This window comes from Salvia splendens, chromosome 12 (assembly GCF_004379255.2).
Source record: "Salvia splendens isolate huo1 chromosome 12, SspV2, whole genome shotgun sequence".
Taxonomy (NCBI): domain Eukaryota; kingdom Viridiplantae; phylum Streptophyta; class Magnoliopsida; order Lamiales; family Lamiaceae; genus Salvia; species Salvia splendens.
The window spans coordinates 25,459,449-25,484,781 of NC_056043.1; the positions used below are offsets into that span (position 1 = coordinate 25,459,449).

Below are 25,333 nucleotides of genomic sequence, written 5' to 3' on the forward strand. Positions count from 1 at the left end.
TGCAATGTCATAGAACTATCAATCCAACTTATGAATTAAATCCTTTTAGCAACTTGCAGACATATTTAATTTTAATCTACACTTGGAGACATTCTCTTTCAGCATTACCCTTTTCAAATCTCAATCTCTCCACACGCACGCTAGTCTTCCCCCACGCCGGCGATGCTGCTGCTCTCTCCGACGAGGCTGATGCCCTCTCCATGCTGCCGCAGCTGCTCTGTCCGACAAGTCGCTCTATCGGTCCGAACCGATGGGTTCCTTGAGGAACCGAACCGACAAAGGGTTCGATTTTGGTTCTGGATTTCGCCAAAAATGGGAGTCGGTTAACCGACTAATCGGTTCGGTCGGAACCGACCGAATCCCCACCCCTACGTGAAACTGAGAAGACTGCTCAAACTTTAAACTACAACACTATTAAATTTCTGACTCAAGTAAATTCGTTGAGAATGGAATTCCAATCCAAAACTCTTTTAAACTTTGATTAGCCTGAAATTTGAATATTCCAATCCAAAACTAAAAACTTTACTGGCATTATCATATTTCCCACATTTATAAGAAAATTTGTATGGTAATCATGTAAACTCTTTTTAATATTTCCCCAAAATATGTGCAGAATACAACAGAAAGCCTCAATTTTGGGAGAATGGACACACAAACTCTCCACGAGTACTTCTCATTTCAATTGTTTACAAAAAGGCAAAGGGAAAGGCTGATTAACCACTGTATTTGCTATCAACACCCAAAGCATACTGATCAACTACTGCCTTCCACAAATTAAATCCGTCTTCTCTTGTTGCAAACTCTTATTCCGGCCACCTGATTGCAACAAGCCCTAGCAGTATTGAACTCCATTATATTCAAATCACAGTATCTTGAACAGCTTCTTCAATTTGAAAAGCAATCTCTTCTCTTCAGTGGACAGATCGTCCTGCACATCAATGGAAAGGAGTGAGGATCACTTTACATAAAGTAAGTAGTAGAGTAATATCAAATGTACAAACCGCATAGTTTTCTTTGAGTGCATCTAGTGATTTTCTGGAGATCTTGCTTACAAGCTCATCCTCCACCTCAAAATGTCTTCCAACCATTTTCTGTTGCTCCTCGGGATTGCTACCGATTATCTGTGAAGAATAAACCTTAACATATTACAAGAGCAGATAAAATATGAAAAAAGACACTATCCGGAGTAATGCATCTAATATTACAAGAGGAGACATAGCACGAGGTGGAAGTACATATGGAGATCAAAGACTTGATCACATCAACCTACTGATTCAACAATCACCCCTTGAACACATTTATCTCACTTTTGTGCCACACTAGGCTATGAATGGGATGAAATATGAAGGCAGATATTATTATATTTCTTGATGCACATTGGATATCTAAAGATAAAATTGATTGATAACAAAGACTAGAAATTCATGATAAAACTATTTAGATGCTCATATAATCAAATAACATTTAGTATATACTGACAAATATTTCAAAATTCTCACAAGATGACAAAAAGCTACCAATTTCATACCTTAATGGCCACCTTTTGGCCTTTTTTGGCATAATCAACAGGCCTATGATTATTTTCAATAGAAGCTATCCGACCAATGTCGACAAATTCTCTTCCAGGAACACATATAGGTGTTCCGATCTGTGAGATGGAAAAGAATGTAGAAATATGAGTTCACCACATGAAGCACAATATTGTCGATAGTAGTCCAAAAACTGAAGAAAAGTGTATCAACTTGTGCAGAAGAAAGATGTCAACAAATAACTGTACAAAATACATAGTCGTGAGAAAAATCTAACTACTTAATTCCCTTTGAAGTGAATGCCATGGTTTTATTTTAGAAAGAAACTCAAACATACACAACGAATTCTGATACGATAATAGTTAGGCCATCCGCAACGCTGTCTCTTATCCGTCTCTTAACCGTCTCATCTCTTAACTATTCATAGGCCCCACAGTACTTTTAACTCCATCTCTTAACTAAGAGACAGAACCTGCAACCCTCCATCTCTTATCCGTCTCTTAACCATCTCATCCCTTAACTATTCATTCAATTTCATTTATTATTTTTATTTCCAACAAATTCAATTAATAAAAACACACTTCATTAAATAAAATAAAATTACAACTTAAAATTCTTAAAAAATTAAAAAAAACATAATTAAAAATCCTAAAAAAATGAAAAATACATAATTTAATTTCTCCTGCTCACTCTCTCTGAATTCAAAATCTCAAAGCTCAAAGAAGCAGAAGAAAGATCACGTGCGTCTACCGGTTGCCAAATTTTGCCCAAAAAAGGAAAATGACCGTTGAACGGTCATATAACCGTTTTTAATTTTTAAATTTTTTTTTATTAAATTTGATTTTTTTTAAAAAATGATTTATTGCGTCAGCGTGACGAAGCCTACTCGCGGGCCGGCGAGTGGGCGTCAAGCATGGCGCCGGAGCGCGCCACGTCGCGCGAGCGCGTGGCGAGACAGCTCGCGCGCCGTCTCGGAGGGACGGGCGTCTCGGCGGGCTGGGGACGAGACGGGACGCTGCAACGCGTCCCGCGCCCGTCTCGTCTCGGAGGGACGAGATAAGGGACACCCGCGAGACGCGTTGCGGGTGCCCTTAAGACGTTTCTGAATAACAGCAAACAGAAAATTAAAGCGCAGTTACTCCGTTCTCTCTATATTTCAGAGCCTCTCCAACTTCAATGCCATATCAGAAAGAAAAAAATAACCAGGGTACTAGCCACTAATTGAACGTAAAGCATTTTGGATACTCAGTGAAAGACGGTCAACAAATTAACACATGTCAGAAATGCTTGTGACACTAAGGTGAATTACAAGGAGTCGAGGACTGCAAGTTATTAGAATTTAACACATATCAGACTGGGATCAATTTTCAAGAGTAAAATATAGTGTATCAATGAACAAAATTTACTTGAAATGCTATCTAAAAAATATTACCTTTGCAATGCCTTCAACGACATCAACCCCCAAAACAATTGGATCTTTCTTGTTGAAAACACAGTTTGGCATGATCTTCAGAACACAGGGAAAAACTGCTTCCTCTGCAGCTTCTCTCTTCTTTTCCTCCTTAAGATTATCTATGTAAGCCTTGAATTGGTCAAAAAGGTGGTATATAATGTCAGCAATGAATATTTTTACACCAAGTTCATCAGCAAGTTCCCGAGCCTCTGGTGTTACTTTAACATCAAAAGCCAGTATAGTCCCATATTCCTTCTTCTTCTCAAGCATGACACTTGCCTTCATCACATCCTTCTTGTGAACTGGGCCAATACTTATAGCACTGACAGGTATGTTAACTGCCGGAGTCTTCAAAAACTCCAGCAATGCTTCTAAAGACCCAAGTGTAGATGCCTGAACATAAACCCCTTCACCACTTTTGTCAATCCTACTCATCACTGAATTTACATCGTCCATAGCAGATTCTTTGATGTCCTCTATGTCATCATTGGGCCCCACAACATAGAGACTGGTGCCTGCAATAGCATGCTCAAGGCCCTGAAGGAAGAACGAAGGAAGAAGTATTAGCCAAGATCCCAAGGCAACTAAAACAACAGAGGAAATACATTGACCGTGAATAACCACATGAAAGGGTTCAATTTTCAGAACTAGGGAGAACTACCAGCAGCACATACTGCATAATAATATAAATAGATTATCGTGAATACAAGAAAAAACATCTGCACAAACAAAAGCATATTTGATAAGAAGCTGTTTAATTAGGCAAATATCAGATAGTATCAATAAACCACATCACATGAGCAGTTCTGGTGTCTAAATAACTCTGCAATAAATGAAAAGTACAATGTTGCTTTGAATTAAAGCTTGAGAATTGAGTAGGGAAAACCAAAATAAAACATCATTCATGTGCTACAATTTTTCTTTTTTGGGCTGATAGGTGTCATATAGAGTTTAATCTGCCAATCCCAAATCATGTGGTGTCATGTGGGAGCAAGTTGATGATAAACAATACTAATTCCCTGAGTTTACTACTTTAACCTAAAGAACAACAAAATACAAGAATAGGAGGGAGTATCTATGTAAAAATTCCCTCAGCCCAAGAAATGTGTAATGATGAGAAACAAATATAAAACTAATTTGAACAATTAACAAACATATATTTAGCTACACGCTAGCGTAGATAGTAGAACTACATAGATTGAGCGGTAATGTGAAGTTCTGTTGGTGAAACTTTGTATGTTGAATAACCACAAAGTGGATTGTTGTGACACATAGAAGACATGTAAGACTCTTTGTGCTCTATGCAAGAACCCAATAATGGTAAGCAGTTTATACTGCAGTTCAATTGAGAACTTTAAAATGGAAAACCCATGTTTCTACTGCCAAATCTTAGCAAATTTATGTTTACATGAATTCATTAAGCAAGCAAGTGTGCTAATGCCCCTCTGTGTTCATACTTCCTAAGAGTAACTAATAGCATCCTTTTCTAAATTAATTATCTTCAATTTTCAACTTTATGAGTCTAGGGGAGCTATGAGAATGAGACACAGTTACCTGTGCAGCAATCTTGATGCCCTGGGCAGCCTTGATTTCTTTGTGATGCAAATATGTTCCCTGGAAAGATATAATCAAATTGTTAAATTCAATGACTGGTCCAATGTTATACATAAGTTATTTAATGAAACTATAACTTCCAGATGTATGCTTTGATCACAGCACCATAACAGTATACCATCTATTTATTGCAAAGCAAAATACTACACCAAGTTGATAGCTTAGTACATTTATTTCAAGGAAAACCAATACAAACTCTAGGAATACTCCATACACAGTAGGTAAATTAGCAACTACTCAAGCAATAGAAACAATAATTTTGTCCATCATACCAATGCCAATTTTTCAAGTAACAATAGACAGATAGAGTAAGAAGTTTCACCTTGACTCTGAGCTCCCTCATGGGGTGAGGTGTAAGCAAGGCTCTGATTGAGGTAACAACGGGTCCCTGCACAAAAAAGCCAACAGAATGCTTGTTAATAACTTCTCCCGAAAAGAACCAAAATAGAAATAAAACATTCAATTCATGCCTGCATGCCACAAACGACTATTTGATCTCCTTCATGAAGCACACCATTTACTAATACCACATCAATTGTGGTCCCATGTCCTTCAACCACTTTAACCTCCAAAACAGTACACTGTGGCAAAATTTGAGGATAAATGATGAGAATTTCCATTGGAGTATCTTTCTCATTGTCAAGCAGCAATAGGTGAGGGAACAAACCTGCACTTCCTCACTGTATGTAAGCCTTTTTATCATTGTCTTCTGAGCCCATTGGACCAGCAGTAACAATAAATCTGGGACCCCCTCACCACTGTTTGCCAGTCACCAACAAGTCAGAAATTGCAGAAATTTGTAGCCTTGTGAGAATGAAATTAAGACATAGGAAACCAGATACTAACGTAAAGCAACAAAGTCTTTATAAGTATAACCTTATGGCACTTGTTGGTACAATGTTATATGTTTCCCCCATTTCTTTGTTCTTGTAATACAACTCAGTATTGAGGCCCTGCTCCTTAAACTGAGTGATAATCTGTAACAGAAAATCCACATTAGATAAGACCAAAATTGATGATGAGAAAGTGAGACCTAATAGATAAGGTAAGAGACAAATATGACCTGAGTTAGCCTCATGTTGAATTCAATCATGACATCTTTTGATTGTTGCCTTATTGCCTTTCCTATTGGTGCATTACGGCAAGACTTCCATCCATAAAGTCTGTCTACCTGTATTGCCAAACAGAAAATACCAAATGAAAACAGTGGAACAGCATGGGTAGGGAGAATTCAACAATGCTAAGATACAAGATGACTCACTTTGTTCAAGGCAATAAGAAAGTCAGTATTTCTCATTTTCAAAAGATTGAGTGATTCAATTGTCTGTGGTTCCAACCCATGCATTATATCAACAACCAAAATAGCAAGATCACATAATCCTGATCCTCTAGAACGCAAATTTGTGAACGATTCGTGTCCAGGGGTATCAATCACTAACAAGCCAGGGACATTGAGCTTTGCATCAGCTTTCAGTTCCTTTGTTCTCTCACGTATATTCTCAGCGGGGAAATAGGTCGCTCCGATTTGCTGTGTAATCCCACCTGCCTCGCCTTCTTGGACGTTTGTACCTCTAATACAATCAAGTAACTTTGTTTTTCCAGTATCGACGTGACCCATAATACAACATATAGGAGACCGAAGGTTTTGTTCATTCTGAACAGGCTGATCATCAGTTACTTCTTTTTGGCTCTTCTTTTCTGTATTAGAAGAATTCTTTTTGTTGTCATTTTCATTGCCCTCCGGCACAGACTTCTTCTGAACATCCACTGATTTCGGTGGCATCACTGAAGTTAGTTTATCAGCCAAGACTACTGGCTTGCTGGCATTCAGCTCAGCATCTTGAGGAGCAGTCCGTGCGTTCTTCATATCCTTCTTGGGCAATGGTTCAGGTTCTGAATCAACTTCTTCGTCAGCAAATACACTATCTCCTGGCAATTTCAAGTCAGCATCATCCCAACTTTTAGCATCCCACTCTTCATCATCATCTTCCTCTTCTTCTTCATCAACTCCATTGTCTTCAACAACATCAGTTACCTCAGCTTTATCCTGTGCATTCGGAGACTCAACTTCCTCGACATTCTCTGCCTCAACAGAATCCAACTCGTTTGCATCTGTGGTCCCCCCATTTTCTGAAATGGCTGCTCCATTGGATTGGTTTTGGGGCTTCGATTTTTTCTTCTGGTACAGAGGTCTCTTAGCAGGTGCTCCGGAAGATTCTCCAGTGGGTATATCCAATTTTGCATTAGCTAGTATTTGCTTCCTCATTGCCTCCAACCTTCGAGCCTCTTCCTTCTGCTTCCCTGTCAGAAGCTTTCCCTCTACTTTTTTCTTAAGGAGTTTCTCCTTCTCCCTCTCCTTCTTTAAGCGCTTTTTCTCTTCAGCTAATCTTTCTAGTTCTTCTTGTTTAAGCCTTTCCTCTTCTTCTTTTCTCAACTTTTCTTCTTCTTCGCGTTTTTTCCTCTCTTCAGCCTCCTTAAGTTTCGCAAGTCTCTCCTGCATCTCCCTGACATGCTTTGGTACTTTCTTACCAGTTACTTTACTATTTGTCTCATTTTTGGTTTCTTCTGGTTTTTCTTCTGCTGCAGGAGCAGAAGCCTTCTTCTCTTTCTCTTTGTCCTTCTTCTTTTTCTTCTTCTTCGACGTTACAGTCTCCACAGGTCCCTCCTCTTCAGCCTCCTCTTGTTCGGCAGGTTGGTTCTGTAACTTCTCCTCTGGAGGAGGTGCAACTGGAGCTGCAGCAGAATCTTGAACAGGTTTAGAAGCTGAAGGTCCAGCACCAAGTTCAGCCAGGATCTTGTCCAAGTCCTCTTCTTCTTCTTGAAAATTTCTCCCACCTTTCTTTTTCTTTTTTTTGTTTTTCGAAGTTACATCTTCACTGTTTGGCTTTTTATCTTTAGAATCACCACCATGTTGATCCGGCTCAACAAGGTCAGATGGTGCATCACCAATCCCAATTCCAGCGGCAGTGTCATCATTAATATTCCTCTTTTTCGAAGACTTTTTTTTGCCTGAAAATTTAACTGCAAAAATATCTTCCTCCTGATCAGCAACACTACCTTCTTGCAAATCATCATCGACCTTCGAAACAGATTCCTCATCATCATTTTCTTCTTCAAGCATAGCGGAACTGAATGATGCCTTCTTCGAGCCCTTTGATGACTTCTTCTTTTTTCCAGTAAAAGCAATGCTGACAGCATCATCTTCCTCTTTGGAACTCTCATCTTTATCTCCGCCCTCCTCCTCTTCGTCAAGCAATTCAAAGGCAGAAGAGACATTGCCACCACTCTTCTTACTCTTGGAGGCTTTCTTCTTCCCAGAAAAAGAAATTTCAGGCATTTCATCATCATCGTCATCATCTTTTTCCTTGCTTTCAAAATCATTTTCATCGTGATCTTCTCCTAGCAACCCAAAAGCACTAAAACTGCTGCTATTTCCACTCTTTTTTGCCTTTGCCTTCTTTTTTCCACCAAATTTGATTGCAGGAGCATCATCCTCTTCCTCATCTGCAATGACAGCATCCCCCTCTTCTTCATCATCATCATTCAACACCGCATTCTTCGAACCCCCTTTCTTGCCCTTCTTTTTGTTGCCCAGAGGGGCAGCAACCTTCTCTTCCGGAACAACAGTTTCCTCAGATTCAATTCCCATAAAGTACTCATCGTCAGCAATCACAAATCCCTTCTTCTTTGATTTACCAGCCCCACCAGCCCCAGCAGGGCTCTCCTCATCGCGAGCTGTAGGTTTCTTCCTCCCCATCAGATTACTTCAATTGTAGTTTCGACAAATCAAGTCCGCCCCAAATCAACACAACTCCCTGCAAAAACCCATCTAGAAAGGATCAGTGATCACTCCTCACTGAAACGCGCGAGCTAAAGACAACGAATTTTTCCTTAATTGAAACCCCTAACCAAAAAGCTATCATCAGCATCAACATTCAGCCGTCATTTGAAACCGAATCCAAAAAAACAGATTGAAAAATCAAGACATAAACACACTTCACAAACAATCATGAATAATCACGTATCGATTCATTCGTAGAAGCGGCACCAATTCAAGAAGACTCACCACGGCTAACGAGCGAGAAGGAGATGAAACCAGAAACGAGTGATGAATGTCTATGTATGTCCGTAATTGGAATAGAGGGAATAAGTTAGAGATGGAGAGAGAGAGGTTTCTTAAAGAAATTGATTGCTTCAGCACCGAAATGAAGGCAAACTAAACTAGGGTTCGGTATTCAGATACAGTGAGATTGGACTCATTATCGGGTCGGGCTTTATAAGAGCATCCACCATAACAGCTGGACAAGCAATAGTCCAGCCACAAATTTCCCTGTCACATCATCAATACTAAAATCCCTCCTGCCACATCATCAGGACAAGCAACTGGACAATCAATAGCTCAGCCATAGTCTAGCCACATCATCAGCACTAAAAACAAATAATTAACAATCACACAAAATACGGAATTCAACTTACGACACATATACGGGAAAATGCATTAATTTCATTTAAATTAAAAAGGTACATTAAAAAAAATTACATAATTAAAAAAAAACCTTAACGTCATGCAGTCCTCCGCGTCCATAACTCTTCAATTAAATCATTTTGGAGTCGAATATGAGCTTCCACTTGGCGCATGTCGGCATGTGCTTGGATGCGGCCGGCTTCATCGTAAGGTACCCCACTTCGTACGTTTGGGGTGGCCACGCCGTGCCTTGGACCGGCTTCGTTATCGTCGTTGGCCCAACTAGTCAGCTGTACACCTTCATCTTCGACAATCATGTTATGCATGATAATACAGGCGTACATTATATCAACAATGCAGTCGATATGCCACAAACGCGATGGACCCCTAATTGCCGCCCATCGAGCCTGGAGCACACCAAATGCGCGCTCCACGTCCTTGCGCGCCGACTCCTGGCATTCCGCAAAGTAGGCCTTCCTCTCATCCGATGCGCATCTGATCGTCTTCACAAAGACGGGCCACCTAGGGTATATCTCATCCGCCAAGTAGTAGCCCATATCATGCTGGTTCCTGTTGGCGACAAAACTGATGGCCGGACTGCTCGTTGAAAAGGGGCGGCGAGTTGAGGACGTTGAGGTAGTTGTTCGACCCGGCTACCCCAAAATATGTATGCCAAATCCACAACCGGTAATCAGCTATGGCCTCGAGGATCATCGTGGGATTCTTTCCCTTGTAGCGGGTCGTGTAGAACCCTTTCCAGGCAGCGGGGCAGTTCTTCCACTCCCAATGCATACAATCTATGCTGCCTAACATACCTAGGAACCCATGCTTCGCCCCGTGCATCTGCATCAGCTCCTGACAGTCTTGGGGGTAGGGCTTCGAAGGTACTGCTCACCGAATATTTCAATCACGCCCTGACAAAAATACTTCATACATTCAAGGGCAGTCGACTCGTCGATGTGGAGGTACTCGTCCCACATGTCTGCCGTGCCTCCGTAGGCCAGCCGCCTGATTGCCGCAGTGCACTTTTGAATAGGTGTGTGGTCGGGTCTACCAGACGCATCGTTACCAATACGCATAAACAAGGCCCTGCTCATCCTAAAACGCCGCCTGAAAAGGTTGGCGTTAAACCGCGGCTCCGGTGCGAAATAGTCGGCATATAGCCGCTGATGTGCAACTACGTGATCCCGCTCAATCAATGATTGGCGGTGGACAACGGGTCGAGGTCGAGGTACCGCCGGCTGCAAGGCCCGTTGTAGCAGCCGGTCTATCTCTCGGGACGTACAGGCATCCAAATGTTCGTTCAAACGCCGTTCGTACTCCTCAGCATCCCCACCACTACCACTACTACTACCACCCGCGTTACTCATTTCGCGTTGTTGATCTTGTATAGAAATTAAGATAGAGAGAGTACTCGTTAAAACAAGTGGTGCGAATGAAAATAAAGTTCAAATCGCGTATATATAGAGTTTCGAAAATTAAAAAAAAAATTGCGCTCGCCGGTCGCTCGCCGATCGGAGGCTGCAATAGCGGCGAGCTGATCGGCGAGCGCTCGCCGAAATTCTCGCCGGCTGCAATAGTTCGGCGAGCGGACCGGCGAGCGCCAAAAATCGGCGAGCCGGTGCGCTCGCCTCCATTGCGGATGCTCTAATGGCCCAATTTAGATTAGGCAATTAATCATAAATTTTAGAATATGGATTGCCTAATCATAAATTTTAGAGTTGATTTTTGATTTGGTATATTGCCAAAAAAAATCATTAAGTTTGATTAAATTTTGGTTAATTTAACAGTTATAAAAAATAGCCAATTATTGTATTATAATTTTAATTTTTTTAATTGATCCAATCCACTAATATGTATTTCGAGGAAATTTACCGAACGATTTTTTTGCTAATTTATTGTATTACTTACAAAAGTCAATGATTTTAGTACTCAAAATATAGAATTTAAGATTATGCTAAATTATTTTGGCTTTCAAATTATGCATAATTTCTCTCAAATCTAAATCAACAAAACAATTAAGAAAATTATTAAAATTATGATATAATTGTCTATTTTGAAAGTTGTGAAATTCATCTTAAGTTACCCAAACTTCATAATAATATTTATGGTAATTTGATCTTATGATTTGAAAAATCTCATTTTAAATTAGTATATATTGATTGAATAGTACGTAATCCTAAGTAATATCAGCTTCATATGATTTACACGAAAATGTCACTTTTCATTAATATTTCCAATTATCATTACTTTATGTTATCAAAATTTTGAAAATTATCTACAATAAATTTTTATTTCTTAAACACATGTAAAAATGTAGATAGATTTCATATTCGAAAATTATGCTCATTATTTGACATAAAATATGTGCTTTTATGTTTTTTGGAATGTACCTGCCAAGGTGCAAGAACACTCATATATGGATGTATCTATATGTTACAAATATAAAATTTAAAGAGAATTATATTTCCTCTTTCATTCAAAAAGTTACATTTTTCTTCCTAGAAAAAATAAATTCGATTAAATTTAAAATGTGATCATCTGTCTCTGAACTTTTGAACTTCATTGAAATGAAGCATTATCAATATAAATGATTATCGAATGTCACCACATAGTTTTAAAAATGGTCAAATAGTGAGACTATCATTCTCATTATTATCATGCTTGAAAAAATATTGTATCTAGTTTTCATCATGTGCTATACTAACTAAACTCAATGTGAAGTAGCATTGTTTTTATGTGATTGATATATGTGGTTGTGACCAAGGGGCAAACTAAGATCAAATAGACAGAAACACAAAGCAAATTGTGGAAGCAAACAAGGAGAAATATAAGAGTATATCGAACAAGTTTGCAATAAAAAAATAAGTAGAATGGAAAAGACATGATTAAATTCAAGTAAAGCCATTGAGAGGTAGCAAAGAAGTGTCTAGCCATCCTTGGTTGGCTGCTTTGTGCAGCAGATTGTCAAACTGTTTCTTAGCATCAGGCACATCCAAAGCCAGATCATCAAGGCCATCAGACACTCTCACAAACCCTTTACTCATTTGAGTCATGGTGATTAGTTGCATATCAAAGCAATGACTTAGCAAACTCCACATCCTCTCATTCTTCATCTCCATCAATATCACCAAGCACCTCTTCACCACCTCATGGTGGAAGAATGGCATCCCTAGCTCCTTTATGCACCGGCACGCCTCCCTCGTGTCCCCGCCTGCTGCATACTCCTCCAGCAGCTTCCCCACCTTGTCCTTCACGTCCTCCACCGTCCACCCGTTGTTGCAGCTGCCCCCTCCTCCCCAGCACCTCAGGATCCGCTCCCCGGATAGACGGGCCTTTAATAGAGACATTGACATTTGTGTCACCTTGTTTCCTACTGAGGTTGGTCCCGGGAAATGTCGGCCTATCTCCTCCATCTCGTGTGGTGTAAGCACCTCGTCCACCTCTGCCCGTGCCAGGAACATGGCTAGATCCTCCACCACGATGGGGATGTCGAGGGCCATGTCGTCTGCTGACTCTATCAGCATGATGAAACCACTCACCACATCATCAGATGGAAAACACAGAGATGATAGCAGCACAGAAGCCATCTCCTTCTCTCTGTTCTTTCTCTCCATGGCTAGAGTGATCAGTTTCTTCACAAACGCTGCGTTCAGCTCAGCCACGCCCGAACCATTCTCAAACTCCAAGCAGCAGATCACCTCTGATACGTCACCCGCTAGGAAATACTCCCTGATTATCGACTCAGCCTTCTTCTTGAATGCCTTGAGCATGCTTTCCTCGACCACCTGCCTCCCAGGGATGAGCGACAACGACCTCAGAGACGAAGCACTCAACCACCCCTCCGATGCTGCCTTTGAGATCAATGACTGCAGTAGCACCTTTGCATTTGGGATATCCAGAGACAGATCGTCTACAGAGTCGATGATTCTGGAGAACCCTTTCGATATCTGGCTTGAATTGATCAACCCTTCCTCACAAGTCCTCTTCAGCAATTCGAGCAGACGCCCTTCTGCCTGCCTCTTCTCCATAGCCATCAAGATAGCCCTCTTCACTATCTCGTGATGGAAGTGAGGGACGTGCAGATCCTTTATGCATCTGCGTGCCTCCCTCACATCCCCACTCACCACATACTCTACCAACAAGTCATTTATCTTTGCCTTGAAATCCTCCACCGTCTTGTTCTTGCTGCCTCCCCAACACCTCTCAATGATCTCTGCGTGCAAAGGGGCTGACAAATACCCTTTCTCAGCTCGTTTGATCACATCCACGCCCTTCGAGTCCTTGCTCAAATAGGCCATCGTCTTTGTCAAGAACGAGGGGGGGAGTATGTCATCAACAATGGCTCTAGCAATGAACATTGCAAGAACATCAACTGCGTCAGGAATGTCCACCACTAAGTCGTCTGCAGACTGCACCAGCTTCTGAAAGCCTTTGTAGACTTGTTTGGGATCAATCACATCACCGTAGAGAGAGGATAGCAGAATCGAAGCCATCTCTTTCTCTTTGTCCCGTCTATCCATGGCAATGGAGACCAACTTCTTCACGAAATAGAAGTAGTAACCTGGCCTATCGATTTCTCTCAGTTCATTAGCAGTCGAGGTAACATCATCATTGTCAAAATATTCCTCCACCATGATTGTGGCCTTCTTCCTGAACTCCTCAAACTGCTCATCCGTTCTGGTGGAGAGCTTCGCGTCATCCTGAAATTGCAACATTTCATTAGTCAGACAAAATACAGCCCATGTATAAACAACTACAAATGATGATGATCACCTTATCACTGATGTAATTCGGATCGTTTGGATCATCCACGTGGCCACCTTCCATATCAAGCAGTCCTCCCCAGGTTCCTTTCCCACCAGAACCGCCTGCGCAGTTTTAACAAGAAAGAGCATAACATGTCATCACATAACTCACATAACGCATGCATTTTACAAATTCATCATCCTCCAAATTCAAATAAACTAACATCATTCCAGGCAACTTAAACATTGCATAAGAATCTAAATCATTCCATTTTCTAGATAAATGATTCACCTTTTTTGGGATCACCAACTTTCCCAGGATGGGGCTTTTGAATCTTGAGGGGACTCCCGGTGTGCTTACTAGGTCTTGGTGATCGCGGAGATTTAGGTGATGTTGAGATAAGCAAAGGGGAGGCAGAGGATGGATCTGCACTCTCTAAAGCTGATCGAAATTGTTCCTGATGCTTGCTTGACATAAACTTATCTGTGTAGTCCATTGTTGATGGGATTTCAAACTCAATCATATCATGCTTAGTAATAACTAATTCATTTTCTCGAGCAGTACTTGCTCCATCCTTTGTTAAAAACTAGGTTTCATAAATCAATAGTAAATGGTGGTGGAACAAAATGCAGAGGATGGATACACGTTTGTAAATGGAAAGGTAATTATATGAATTTATCATCATCGATTGAACTGCATACGCGCACCAAGCACATTTGTGGAACAAACATCTTAAAATATATGGAAAATCATATAATAAAACACACAAACTGTCCTCTCTCTATGGTCAAACACATTTAAGAATTAATAAAACTTAGAAAGAATAGTGATTCAGTCTCACCACAAAAAGCGAAAACAAGAAATCCCAGTTCGCCGCAAAATCCAAGGGGCGACCTGTAGATTCAGCGCAGTGAAAATTAGTTGAAGCCAGAAAACGACAGGAAGGTCTGATGATCAATGATTAACTACTTTATTTTTTTAAGAATTTCAGTTAATCATGGATGGGAAAAGGTTGTTAGATGGAAGGCGATTCCATTGGAATAGGGTTGTTGTCTGATGGCAAAAGCCCGGGAAAATCGGTTACTCAGATTGGATGTTTTTGGCAGACCGATGTTTTTTTTAATTATATTATCAGTGTTTTTTAAGGAGAGATTATCAGTGATTATGACTATATCATAAATTGACCGTATTAGCGTAATCGAAAGCCAATTTACACTCCCATTGGTAAAATAAATGAGTCACGCGAAATCAAATCATTTACCGTGGTTGATTAAAGATGTTAAAACTTCAAACACATTATACAAAACTTCAAACACATTATACATGCCACTGCCACCTCTAAGAAATAAATTAGAGTTTTTTTTTTGGGGTTGTGGGAATAGAATTCTACTACTAGTAGTATAAATCTTACTTCTGTGAGCACAATTATTCAAAATATCGCTTAATATGAATAAAAAAATACTCCCTCCGTCCCACCTTAGTTGAAGTATTCTTTTGCACACGAAGATTAAAAAATGTGTGTCTAGAGGTTAAGTGAAGAGATAATAAAGTAGGACAAAGAAAAATAAAATAAAAATAGAGATAGATTAAAGTTTTTGCCAAAAAATAAAATGACTCAACTACCTTGGGACGCTTAAAAGAAACTCGATTATCATGGGACGGAGTGAGTATACAACACGCAAAGCAAACAATGAAGGTACTACTATAATAACTTAAAAGTATATGTAACTTGAAACTTTTGTTGTGGCTTTAGTGTTGCGTCAATGACACGAAGTTCTACTTGTTTGATCGGCCAGCAGCCAGTTTAGCGCGTCGTTCTTCATAAGAGGCTGAATGATTCATAAGAGTAACCTTAAAATTGGAAGTGTAAAAGCTAAATTAAATTATAGGTGGAACTTACGCTCAGCTGGTCGCGACATCAGTGGAATGTGAGTCGGTCCCTTCTTCTTTGTTCTACTGTTTAGCTGACTGGAATCTGCAACCAACAAGTTTTGTAAGAGAATTTCAAGAAGTATGTAAGAAGTGGCTTTCATACTCGAGAAGGTGCTTGAACAGCTGAGCAAGGCCTCATGAAAGATTGCTGCTTCAAGTTTATAACTTCAACATTCCTTCTCCAAGTGAGCACGTAGAGTTTGCTTAGCATCTGTAACCAGCCAAGCCCATGAGATGTCAGACAACAACTTCAGGTGAAGTTCAAGAGGAAACAACAACTGAAGTCTGTATCCATTTTGTTTCTGTTTCCTTAACTCCATCAAATTTCATATTCGCTTATAACGCTCCATAAAGCAGCAGACTCACATCAACACTCAAGTATAAATTTCACGAGCAGATATATAACATTTTTATGGTGTTTGCACTAGGGAGAAGCCAAGATCATGGAATGAGAATGGAAGGCATCATGGTTGATCTTGTACTGAAAGATGAGAAGACAATTTTCTTCTGATAGATTTAAGTGGCCACATAAAAAACTTATGCATCAAGTGAAGCTGATGTCTAGGTAAGTAGTAACGCACCTGATGAACACTTAAATTTGAGACCATCGAATTCACAAGACTGAAGAACGAGGGGAATCTCTGGAGCCATTTTGTATTGAGGTTTCCTTGCTGTTTTTTCAATATCCAGTAACTTGTCTATCACCTAAATTTTGAAAACAATAACCTCTTAAAACAAGAGAAACTTCCCACAATTCTTAAGCACAAACCATTGAAATAGCTAAGAAAGCAGGCATGCATACTGCTTATTATTAATGGAAAATGTCATTGTTCACACAACACAACCAAACAAACATAAAGTGTACTTCATTAGCTGCTGAGGTTTAGTTCAGCAGCTCACTTCACTTACCCTCTAATCAAATGCTCGAAAACTATCCTGCCTCTATGACCTATAAATAATTACCCAGTTTGGAACAGTTTCAACTCTATTTTTTCGGGGGGGGGGGGGGGGGGGATATAGATAATGCCATTGCCCAGGGAATAAGGAATCCTGAATAAAACTTAAGCCCTTTTCCTAATGAAGTTTCCAAATCAGTAGCCAAATGTGGCTAAACCCTAAACCGACCCAGCTCCTTTAATACCCTAGAGCACAACTTTTGAGTAAAAGAGCAACAAACTGAAAACCCAAATTGACCAAACTTCCAACTGCCAAAAAGCTCAACTATTGGATCTTGGACATCAAAATTTTTTGTCTCCATCACTGACAACCCACATGTATGATTCAAAAATTCTTTTGGTAGCATAGTGTCACTCTCTCATATTACAATCTAGAATTTCATGGATTTAAATAGGAAACCCGATAATGTAACTTATCATAGAATGGACTGCAAAATATTTAAGTAGCTTCACCAAATGAGTACGACTTGAAAATGGCCACGCACATTAGAAGATTCAAGACCTTGGCCAATCATAAACAGCACAACAACCATGCATCGGATCTGGTGCCACAGGAAAGCACTACCTTTGATTTTCATTGCCCAGAGCTCATCATCTCCATACCTGAAAAAGATGAGAGAGAATGTAGAACCTAAGCTGACAGTCATATATATAACCATGATGAATCCTCCCCATACCATAATCTTAAAGAATACACCAACTAAATATATATTATGTTAGTATGTCTTGAATCTGTATAGATTATGTTTCCTAATTGGGATAGGATTATGTTTCCGAATTAGGATAGGATCTCATGTGTGCCTATTTATATGGGAGTAGGGCACATAATTTTGTGATTTGAGATCCAATCTGAAATCTGTAGCCATAATCCGAAAACACTCTGAATAAAATTTGTTCTCCGTTTCCTCTGCCCGTGGACGTAGCCAACAACGTTGGTGAACCACGTAAATCTGTTTCTTCTTTACGTTTCTGTTTACCTCGATTACACAATTACTCTATTATGTCACAACATACTACTCCTAATTTATCATTTTTTAAGCTGTTCATATTTTCTTCTGGGTTGTGGACAGAGAATCTAAATTTTCTCTAAATTGGTGCCTGATATATAACACGATAAATTGGAATGGAACTTACTAGAAGGTTCAGGATTACTTTTAAACCTTTCATTGCATGAGAAAATCTCAAATGATGCGATGTACCACCTATAGTTGTGGACATTAGCTGCATCCATCTTACAAAAATTTCTGAAATCATGTTCCCCGATGAATCTCTTTCCTGCACTTTCCATTGCCTGATAGACACATTTAAGAAATATCTCCAGACTCAGCAAGTATTTAAGAAGTGAAACAGTTAAAAAAGCACAACTGGGCTAAATCATATACAAGTAGATGCATACCATGATATTTAAATTTTCTCTCCAAAAGAAGTACTTATATTCCCTGCTCAAACAATTGAACCTGCATTTACAGCATATTATTATCCCAACTGGAACATATTTTCCTCTTAATCAAGAAAAACTATAAGGATCCCATCAGCAAAGTTCTTATGCAAGAAATCAAATACTTTGCACTGAAATCAGTTGGAGCAGGTGACCATCCAATAATTCTAATATCATTAGGAAGAGCTCTATTTAGTATCTTTACATAATCTAGTTCACCATCTGTCAAGAATAAAGAATATATATCATCAAGTTTACTAGCAAAAAGATGCTATCTGACAAGTCAACAATTTTAAAATATACACAAGACAAATTTGCTAATGCATGAGATGAACTCAGTAGCCTAATTAAGGTATGTCATATGTGACAAATGAATATCATTAATCCATCATTGTGATCCCAGGTAACCTTTGGTTTTAAAAAAAAAGTTTTTTTGTTCTTATTACACCTGAAGATGTTCACCAAGGAATATGATATAAAAACTGTTAGGCATACCACATGATTCCTCAGCAGAGATTTCCGCAGAATATCCGTTGCTTGCTGATGTTTCTTTAAGATTTGATCGTAGATTTAGAGAGATTACCTGCATCAACCAGTTCAGGTTTGCACCGAATTATAACACATAGGGACACAGGGTAATTTTAGCAGACACACATGCAAGAGGAAGGAAGTAACATAAGTGTGTGTGTGTGAGAGAGGAGAAAGAGAGGGGGGGGGGGTTGGTAAAGCATCATGAGGTTGTAATGATTAGTATAGGTCTCCATATCTGTAAATGAATAGCACAAAATAGATTAACAAATGCTAATTATGAAACTATTGCCAGAACTGGTTTTAGTATCCATTTATAATATGCTCTCCTCTTAGTAAGAATGAAAAAAATTAGGTCGCTTTCCATCTCAATTATTGCTTGTGGAACCGAGATACTCTAAGTCGAAATTGCAAGCAGATAAAACAGTAAAAAATTGAAGGTTAAGAACCTCTTCTTTAATGTCAGATGAATGGACTTACTTGGCCAACAGAAGAGACTCCCTTGTCTGTTCTGCCACATCTTGAGTATTGCAATTCCTTCTTATCACCAGACACTAACATTGTCTTGTAAAGGGCCTTAAAAATTTCCGACTGCATTATTATAAGAAAGCAGATTTCATATCTTCTCCACCATAACAGTTAGATATAGGTTCTCAGCAAAGATCTTAATCAGAGATAACAGCCAATATCTGTGTTGTCCTGCACTTCTGCTAGCGTGATTAATACAACACACGGATTACATGCCATTAAGCAGGCATTCAATAATGAATACTTGATAAGAAAAATGGCATTCGAGATCGTCAATGCACTACAACGATGTTGCATCATCAGGAACTCAGGTACCTTGAAATCTAAATGTGGAACTGACTGCCAGGTGTCACACATGAGAGCAATATATAGTTCGGGTTTTAAGTAAGCACACGTGATCAAGTAACTAACTGGACAAGTTATTAACTGAACAGTAAAGCAGCAAGCTAAGGTATATGCTCCCAATGATAATCCTAGATAAATTAGTCAATCTCAGCTTGCAAGTGCCAATTACAGATCGTAGATAAAAGGAAGGCAACTTTTGCATATATGTCAAACAGAAAGAAAAAAAAAGAGAAAGAAGGGGCAAAGCTCACTTCTACTGTTGGATCCATCTGTGCCTGTGAAGCAAAACCGTAAAATCTGTAACGCATAATGCAACAGTTTATCACCATACAAAAGCGATTATTCACTCAGGTAACACTTATGATGGATTAACCTTTCTGACAAAAGATTTGCTATAGGTCACCAGACTGGAGGAAGAAGAAGAACCTCATAATGAAAATCAAAGACAACTAAATAAATGAATCAAAAAGCATTTCTAAATGTGTACCTTTGGCCAAAATACATAACCTTTAAAGCAACATGTCGCTTCGGTAAATGATGGAAGGCCATTGTATGGTCACATGTAGTTGACACAATAGAATAAAAAAATCAAATCAACTTGACTACACTAAAATAAAGTTGCATACGGTTCCTATCTCCAGACATCAGAGTATGACCTGATTCTTTATATTTTGATCTGTTCAGCAAACCGATTTCATTCAATTTCAGTATGTCCATTTCCCCAATCGAGCTAGTGCATTCTACGGACGTAGTTCTATCACTCCCTGCATTCTGCACCCGGAAACTACGTGTTGAGGCACATTCTAGCTGTTGGCCCAAAAAAGACCTCCAGGCTTAGAAACTAAATGTCCTGAGCCATTCTTCAATAATCCAGAGTCATGTGAATAGGGAGTGAGAGTGTATAATTTTCAAAACTTTCTTATTTATTGAACGCTGCTATAAATCTCAGTATCGTTTGAGTGATTATTTCGAACGCAAATAGAGTAAACATATACAACTCTAAAAATTCAGCACCAATGTTTCCATTCCTATGGAATACACCTAAACTCCAAACAACTGCGTTCTACACTGTGATGCGCGATTACATAAAAAATTGATAATGATAAACGACTGTAAGCATACGCAAGTTACCTTCTGGCAGACGCAAACCGAGAGCTGCTGAGAGAGCTTAGCCTTCTCGGTCTCTAGTTGCTGTAATTCCAGAAATCAACAAAGAAAAATATGAGTTAGAGGATTTGTTTGTAACATTGAAATTCAGTAGGCTACGAATTGGATAAGAGAGAAATGCTGCGACTGAATTGACTACATTAATCCTTTCTCGGAGAGACTCCATTTCAGCTTGAAGCGGATTGACGAGTTCGATGTTGTTGGGATTTCCCTCCATTTGCGTTGGCGTGAGAGCTGCAGACCAAATGTGTGAAAAAATGTGGCCGGGAAAGATCAAATAAATCAAATAAATAAAGAGTGAACTGCACCAAAAGGCCTGACTTTTCGCCTTGTAACATCAGAGGCCCCTAACTTTTAAAAATACTACCACAGGGATCTGACAAAACATATAATCACAAATCGTGTATAGTTTGCCATTTTTCGGACGAAAATGCCCAAATGGGGTGAAGGGCAGTTTAGACCTTTTGATTGAATTAGGCTACACCCCTATGACTGCATTTGCAGGTGCGGTCTTGTCAAGCACCTGTGTAATCATAATTTCATTTATATTTTTCAATTCTGTTTCATTATTTCTTCCCTCCATTTTCGTTTCATCTACCCCTTTCAAGTTCTACTCAAATTCTGATTTCCCTCTCAAAACAGTATACGCGATTTTACCTTCTTCGGCATCGGGCAATTTAGGGGATTTCATATCTTCGCCAGCCGTTCGGGATCTCGAATTTAGTGGATTTCATCTGGATTTTGCTGAATTTAGGGTATCAAAGAGGGTTTTAGGCGATTTCCGTTGGAATTTTATTTTGCAATTATTGGTTGATTTTTTTTGGTTGTATGGTTACTGTCGGGCATTTGAAAATTATTTTTGCAATTCTTGGTCGATTTGATTTTTGTATTGTCGAACTGAATTCAGGTCGTTACGCAATGTCTTCTTCTTCTTCTCAATCGTTCGGCTCAAGCTTCAATTGGAATTGGCATCGTCCAGAAATTGTGAAGTGTAATCACGATCTTGAGGCCGAGCTCGTTACATCTAGGACGGCTGCTAACCCGGGTAGACGTTACTATCGCTGCCCTATATGGAAGGTTAAAACCATGTATTTTGATCGTGTTGTCCATTAATTTTGTTGGCATGAAGATTAATGAGAAATTATTATGCAGGACGATGACTGCAAGTTTTTTCGATGGTTTGATGCGAGTCTATCCCCAAGTCAAGACAGTTATTTTCAGAGAGTGAAACTTGAGCGAGACCAATTCGAAGCTGAACTTCGAAGCAAATCTCTACTCGAAGGTGTGCTGCACGAGAAATTGCGCTTGAAAACCGTGGAGTTTGAAGACTTGAAGCTACAACTGGGTATGAAAACTGAAGAGTGTGACGCATTGGCGGTGAAAATTGGTCAGATGGAAACAACTCTCCGACGCTTAAAAATCACAATCTTGTTCTTATGTATTGTAATTTTTCTACTGTTATAACAATGCTATGTCGTGTTCACTCCGTGGTTCATTTCTGAAATCACAAACTGAAATCATGATCGACTACGCTTTGCTTTGTTGCTATTCATTTATGTCTGAAAGCACGAATGAGGTTACACAACTATGACTGAAATCACAAACCATGTACACAAATGAATACTACCAAACTGAAATCACAAATGAAGTTACTCAAATATGATTGAAATCACAAACCATGTACACAAATGAATACTACCAAACTGAAATCACAAATGAAGTTACTCAAATATGATTGAAATCACAAACCATGTACACAAATGAATACTACCAAACTATCACTGAAATCACAAATGAAGTTACTCAAATATGATTGAAATCACAAAGCGACGTACGCTATCCACAAAAATACCACCACCAAAATTTTTCCACAGAACTTTACTTCCACCAAAATACTAGTCTGTTACAAAATAGTCTGTACCATACAAATCATACTATTCATATCATCACTGACACAAATTGTTCAACCCATCCGAAACAAACCAACGTTAATAAGTAAAGGCCATCAATCTTGATCACCGCGGCGGCCGCATCTCTGAGGATGAGTCATTGTCCGACTGCTTGGTCTCGGATTCGAAACATTAGGCTGCAACAATTAATAGTGTAGTAAGTATACATGCTTAAGCACTGTGTACAATTACATAATATAGTTGCATATGCTTACTGCATAGTACCTCTTGGCGTTGGGGATTGTTTGACGATTCAGGTAAAGTACTGTCACCATGTTCACGCGAAGTCTCCCTAACCTGAGAACGGGCATCTGTCCGAGGATCATTGCTGCATGTCCTCCTATTATGACCTTCTAGACCGCACCGACGACATTTCATCACGAAGGTGCGACGCAATGACTCACCTCCATCTGCATGAAGACGAATCTGGGGCTCCTCACGTCTTAGTTTCTTCGGCCTACCAATCTGTCGCTTTGACCTCGGGGGCGCCATTTCCACTGAACCATCCGCAGTACTCTTCGGCCAACTGGCTACCCCATTGATGGGGTAGAGGACATTCTCGTACAGCATGATCATTGTTGACTTCAAATAGTATCGGGAAACGAATCGCGTCGCGTCGTCGCCATTCTTGTTGATAGTTGCGATAGCATGCGTGCACGGGATTCCGGTTAGCTGCCACAATCTGCAAGAACAAGTAAAATCGCGCATGTTGACAACATATTGGCCAGACGGCCCAGACACTTGGTACGAAGACTGTCCGTTCCATGTAGCCCTCCACGATGAAGCCCTCGCGAACCACTTATCAACAAGCTCCTTGATAACAGGCAGGACTGCGTGATCGTAGCTTTTGATCCATTGGCCTCTGATCTGAATTCTTTCCATTTGACTTGTTCGAATGTCCTCCAACATGCTGATAATTGCTTTCTCGCGAGCCAATGCAATCTTCGAATTGAATGTCTCACAGATGTTGTTCAGGATCACATCACAACAGGTGTGTGGAGAGAAAAAGGCTTTGACCCACTTTTCTTTAGGAGCTACTCCAGAAAGCCACTGGTGTGCACTGGGATATTCGGTTTGCAAAGCATCCATCAAAGCCACATACTGTTCGAGGGTGGTACTCGAGGCAATCTCCCACAACCGGTCTTTGAAATCTTCACCAACAAATCTCTTCTTAAAATTGTTGTATATGTGCTGAACACAAAAGCGATCCTCGCTTTGTGGGAATTCCTCAGCAAGCAACTTTGCAAAGCCCTGATGCAACACAACAATACATTACCACAAAATCACAGTTCAGTACATAATTTATTAAACAAATTACAAATAAAAGTAAATCACATATCACGTACATGATAAAATATTGGAATAACGGATGGCCTACCTTTTGTTGGTCAGACATAAACACATAACGTGGCCCATTTGCATGCAAGTTTAGGTCATCGGCCAAGTACTCCACGAACCACTTCCACTGGACATAACTCTCGGCCTCAGTCACCGCCCAAGCAATCGGCCACCAGCCATTGTTGGGATCAATCTCCATTGCTGTCATTAGCTGGCCTTAGTACATCCCTCGCAAGAAACAAGCGTCGAAGAAGATAATCGGGTGACATAACTCCTTCCATCCTTTTTTCAGTTGCCCTAGACAGCAGTAAAACCTCATGAATCTCGGTCCAACGGCACCAGATTCCCTCATATTCTCATAATGTATATGAATGCTGGATTCAGGGTGCGTCCGCTCCAATTTGGCTTTATAGTAGAACAAGTGTCTGTATTGGGACGCCGCAGAGCCGAAAATGCCGTCCACTGCGTGCTCTCTGGCCCGATATGCCTTCATCCTACCTATCTTCAGGCCAAAATCTTCATCGACGCATTGCCGTATAGCTGCAAGCGGAATATGAGGGTTAGCTTTGATCTTCTCCATATAACGCTCCCCTAGCCACTTGGCCGTCAGCCACTTCGAATCCAATACTTGAGAGCATGTATGCGCGTGATCGCGTTGCATATTCAACACTACATAATCATGACCATTGTGTATTTCGTGCTTCCTCAAGTACACATACCAATCACATCCTTGCCCTTTACAAATCGCACGAATTTTGTCGCCGTCGCTTATTTTCACGTGCACCCGCCTTCTTGACATTATTGCGTACTGCCTCAACACGTCATAAAAGAAATCTCTGTGCTTAAAAACAACACCAGGCTTCCACACGGGAAGCTCATTTCTGACGAACTTGAACGGGGTAAACTTTATGCCATTCTTCTTCAATGCCTCCAAACCCTCCAAATCCTGAAGGTCATCAACATCTTGTAGCTCGTCCGCAAGTTCTTCCTCGAAACGTGGGTTGTTTGTCATGGTCCTCTTGTCCACATAAGGCGAAAACTTCCTCCGTCATTTTTTCCCTGACCCCGCTGACCCCCCTGACCCATGCTCACCCGGCTGGGTTTCGCCTTCAGGATAGACTTTGCCATCACCCGACTGCTGTACATTCTCTGGGTTCTGTCTCGCTTCTTGTTGTTGGAAAATTGATTCGTAATATGAGGTAAAAAGCTGCTCATCTCGGCACATGTTTGCCAACGAGATAAAATGGTCCAACTCATCATCTTCATTATCAGTCGGCGGTCCCTCATTATGTAGATGGCAGCCATCCGGAATGTACTCAAACAGCGGCTCCTGAGGTTCTAC

General features: G+C 40.1%; 3 protein-coding genes and 1 pseudogene across 3 annotated transcripts; all 4 read right to left on the bottom strand.

Annotated features, from left to right (window-relative positions):
* Positions 1-564: 564 nt before the first annotated feature.
* Positions 565-8,823, bottom strand: LOC121757203 (eukaryotic translation initiation factor 5B-like). Its single transcript, XM_042152719.1, has 12 exons — positions 8,663-8,823; positions 5,858-8,411; positions 5,660-5,767; positions 5,473-5,573; positions 5,264-5,354; positions 5,067-5,177; positions 4,919-4,984; positions 4,537-4,596; positions 2,962-3,519; positions 1,529-1,648; positions 1,002-1,121; positions 565-928 (listed from the first exon to the last, which is right to left on the bottom strand). The coding sequence occupies exons 2-12, from the start codon at positions 8,351-8,353 to the stop codon at positions 863-865; spliced, it is 3,897 nt and encodes a 1,298-aa protein (XP_042008653.1). The 5' UTR covers positions 8,354-8,411; positions 8,663-8,823; the 3' UTR covers positions 565-862.
* A 3,023-nt stretch (positions 8,824-11,846) lies between these two features.
* LOC121759023 (MA3 DOMAIN-CONTAINING TRANSLATION REGULATORY FACTOR 2-like) lies at positions 11,847-14,306 on the bottom strand. Its single transcript, XM_042154513.1, has 3 exons — positions 14,102-14,306; positions 13,838-13,932; positions 11,847-13,764 (listed from the first exon to the last, which is right to left on the bottom strand). Exons 1-3 carry the CDS (start codon positions 14,304-14,306, stop codon positions 11,956-11,958), a joined length of 2,109 nt encoding a protein of 702 aa, XP_042010447.1. The 3' UTR covers positions 11,847-11,955.
* Positions 14,307-14,713: 407 nt separating this feature from the next.
* On the bottom strand, positions 14,714-20,963 carry LOC121759025 (annotated as a pseudogene).
* A 1,746-nt stretch (positions 20,964-22,709) lies between these two features.
* On the bottom strand, positions 22,710-24,190 carry LOC121757774. The gene is made up of 3 exons (XM_042153264.1): positions 24,032-24,190; positions 22,879-23,904; positions 22,710-22,790 (listed from the first exon to the last, which is right to left on the bottom strand). The coding sequence occupies exons 1-3, from the start codon at positions 24,188-24,190 to the stop codon at positions 22,710-22,712; spliced, it is 1,266 nt and encodes a 421-aa protein (XP_042009198.1).
* Positions 24,191-25,333: the final 1,143 nt, after the last annotated feature.

What these genes read in the sequence shown, in the direction of transcription:
- LOC121757203 (XM_042152719.1), bottom strand. Translation starts at nt 8,353, where the DNA reads ATGGGGAGGAAGAAACCTACAGCTCGCGATGAGGAGAGCCCTGCTGGG. An exon ending in TTCTTATTGCCTTGAACAAA is followed by an intron (nt 5,768 to 5,857) that starts GTGAGTCATCTT and finishes TTGGCAATACAG; the next exon opens with GTAGACAGACTTTATGGATG. An exon ending in TGAGGGAGCTCAGAGTCAAG is followed by an intron (nt 4,597 to 4,918) that starts GTGAAACTTCTT and finishes ATATCTTTCCAG; the next exon opens with GGAACATATTTGCATCACAA.
- LOC121759023 (XM_042154513.1), bottom strand. Translation starts at nt 14,306, where the DNA reads ATGGACTACACAGATAAGTTTATGTCAAGCAAGCATCAGGAACAATTT. An exon ending in AGTTGGTGATCCCAAAAAAG is followed by an intron (nt 13,933 to 14,101) that starts GTGAATCATTTA and finishes AAAACTGCGCAG; the next exon opens with GCGGTTCTGGTGGGAAAGGA. An exon ending in CGAATTACATCAGTGATAAG is followed by an intron (nt 13,765 to 13,837) that starts GTGATCATCATC and finishes TTGCAATTTCAG; the next exon opens with GATGACGCGAAGCTCTCCAC.
- LOC121757774 (XM_042153264.1), bottom strand. Translation starts at nt 24,190, where the DNA reads ATGGAGATTGATCCCAACAATGGCTGGTGGCCGATTGCTTGGGCGGTG. An exon ending in TTATGTCTGACCAACAAAAG is followed by an intron (nt 23,905 to 24,031) that starts GTAGGCCATCCG and finishes GTGTTGCATCAG; the next exon opens with GGCTTTGCAAAGTTGCTTGC. An exon ending in ACAATCCCCAACGCCAAGAG is followed by an intron (nt 22,791 to 22,878) that starts GTACTATGCAGT and finishes TAATTGTTGCAG; the next exon opens with CCTAATGTTTCGAATCCGAG.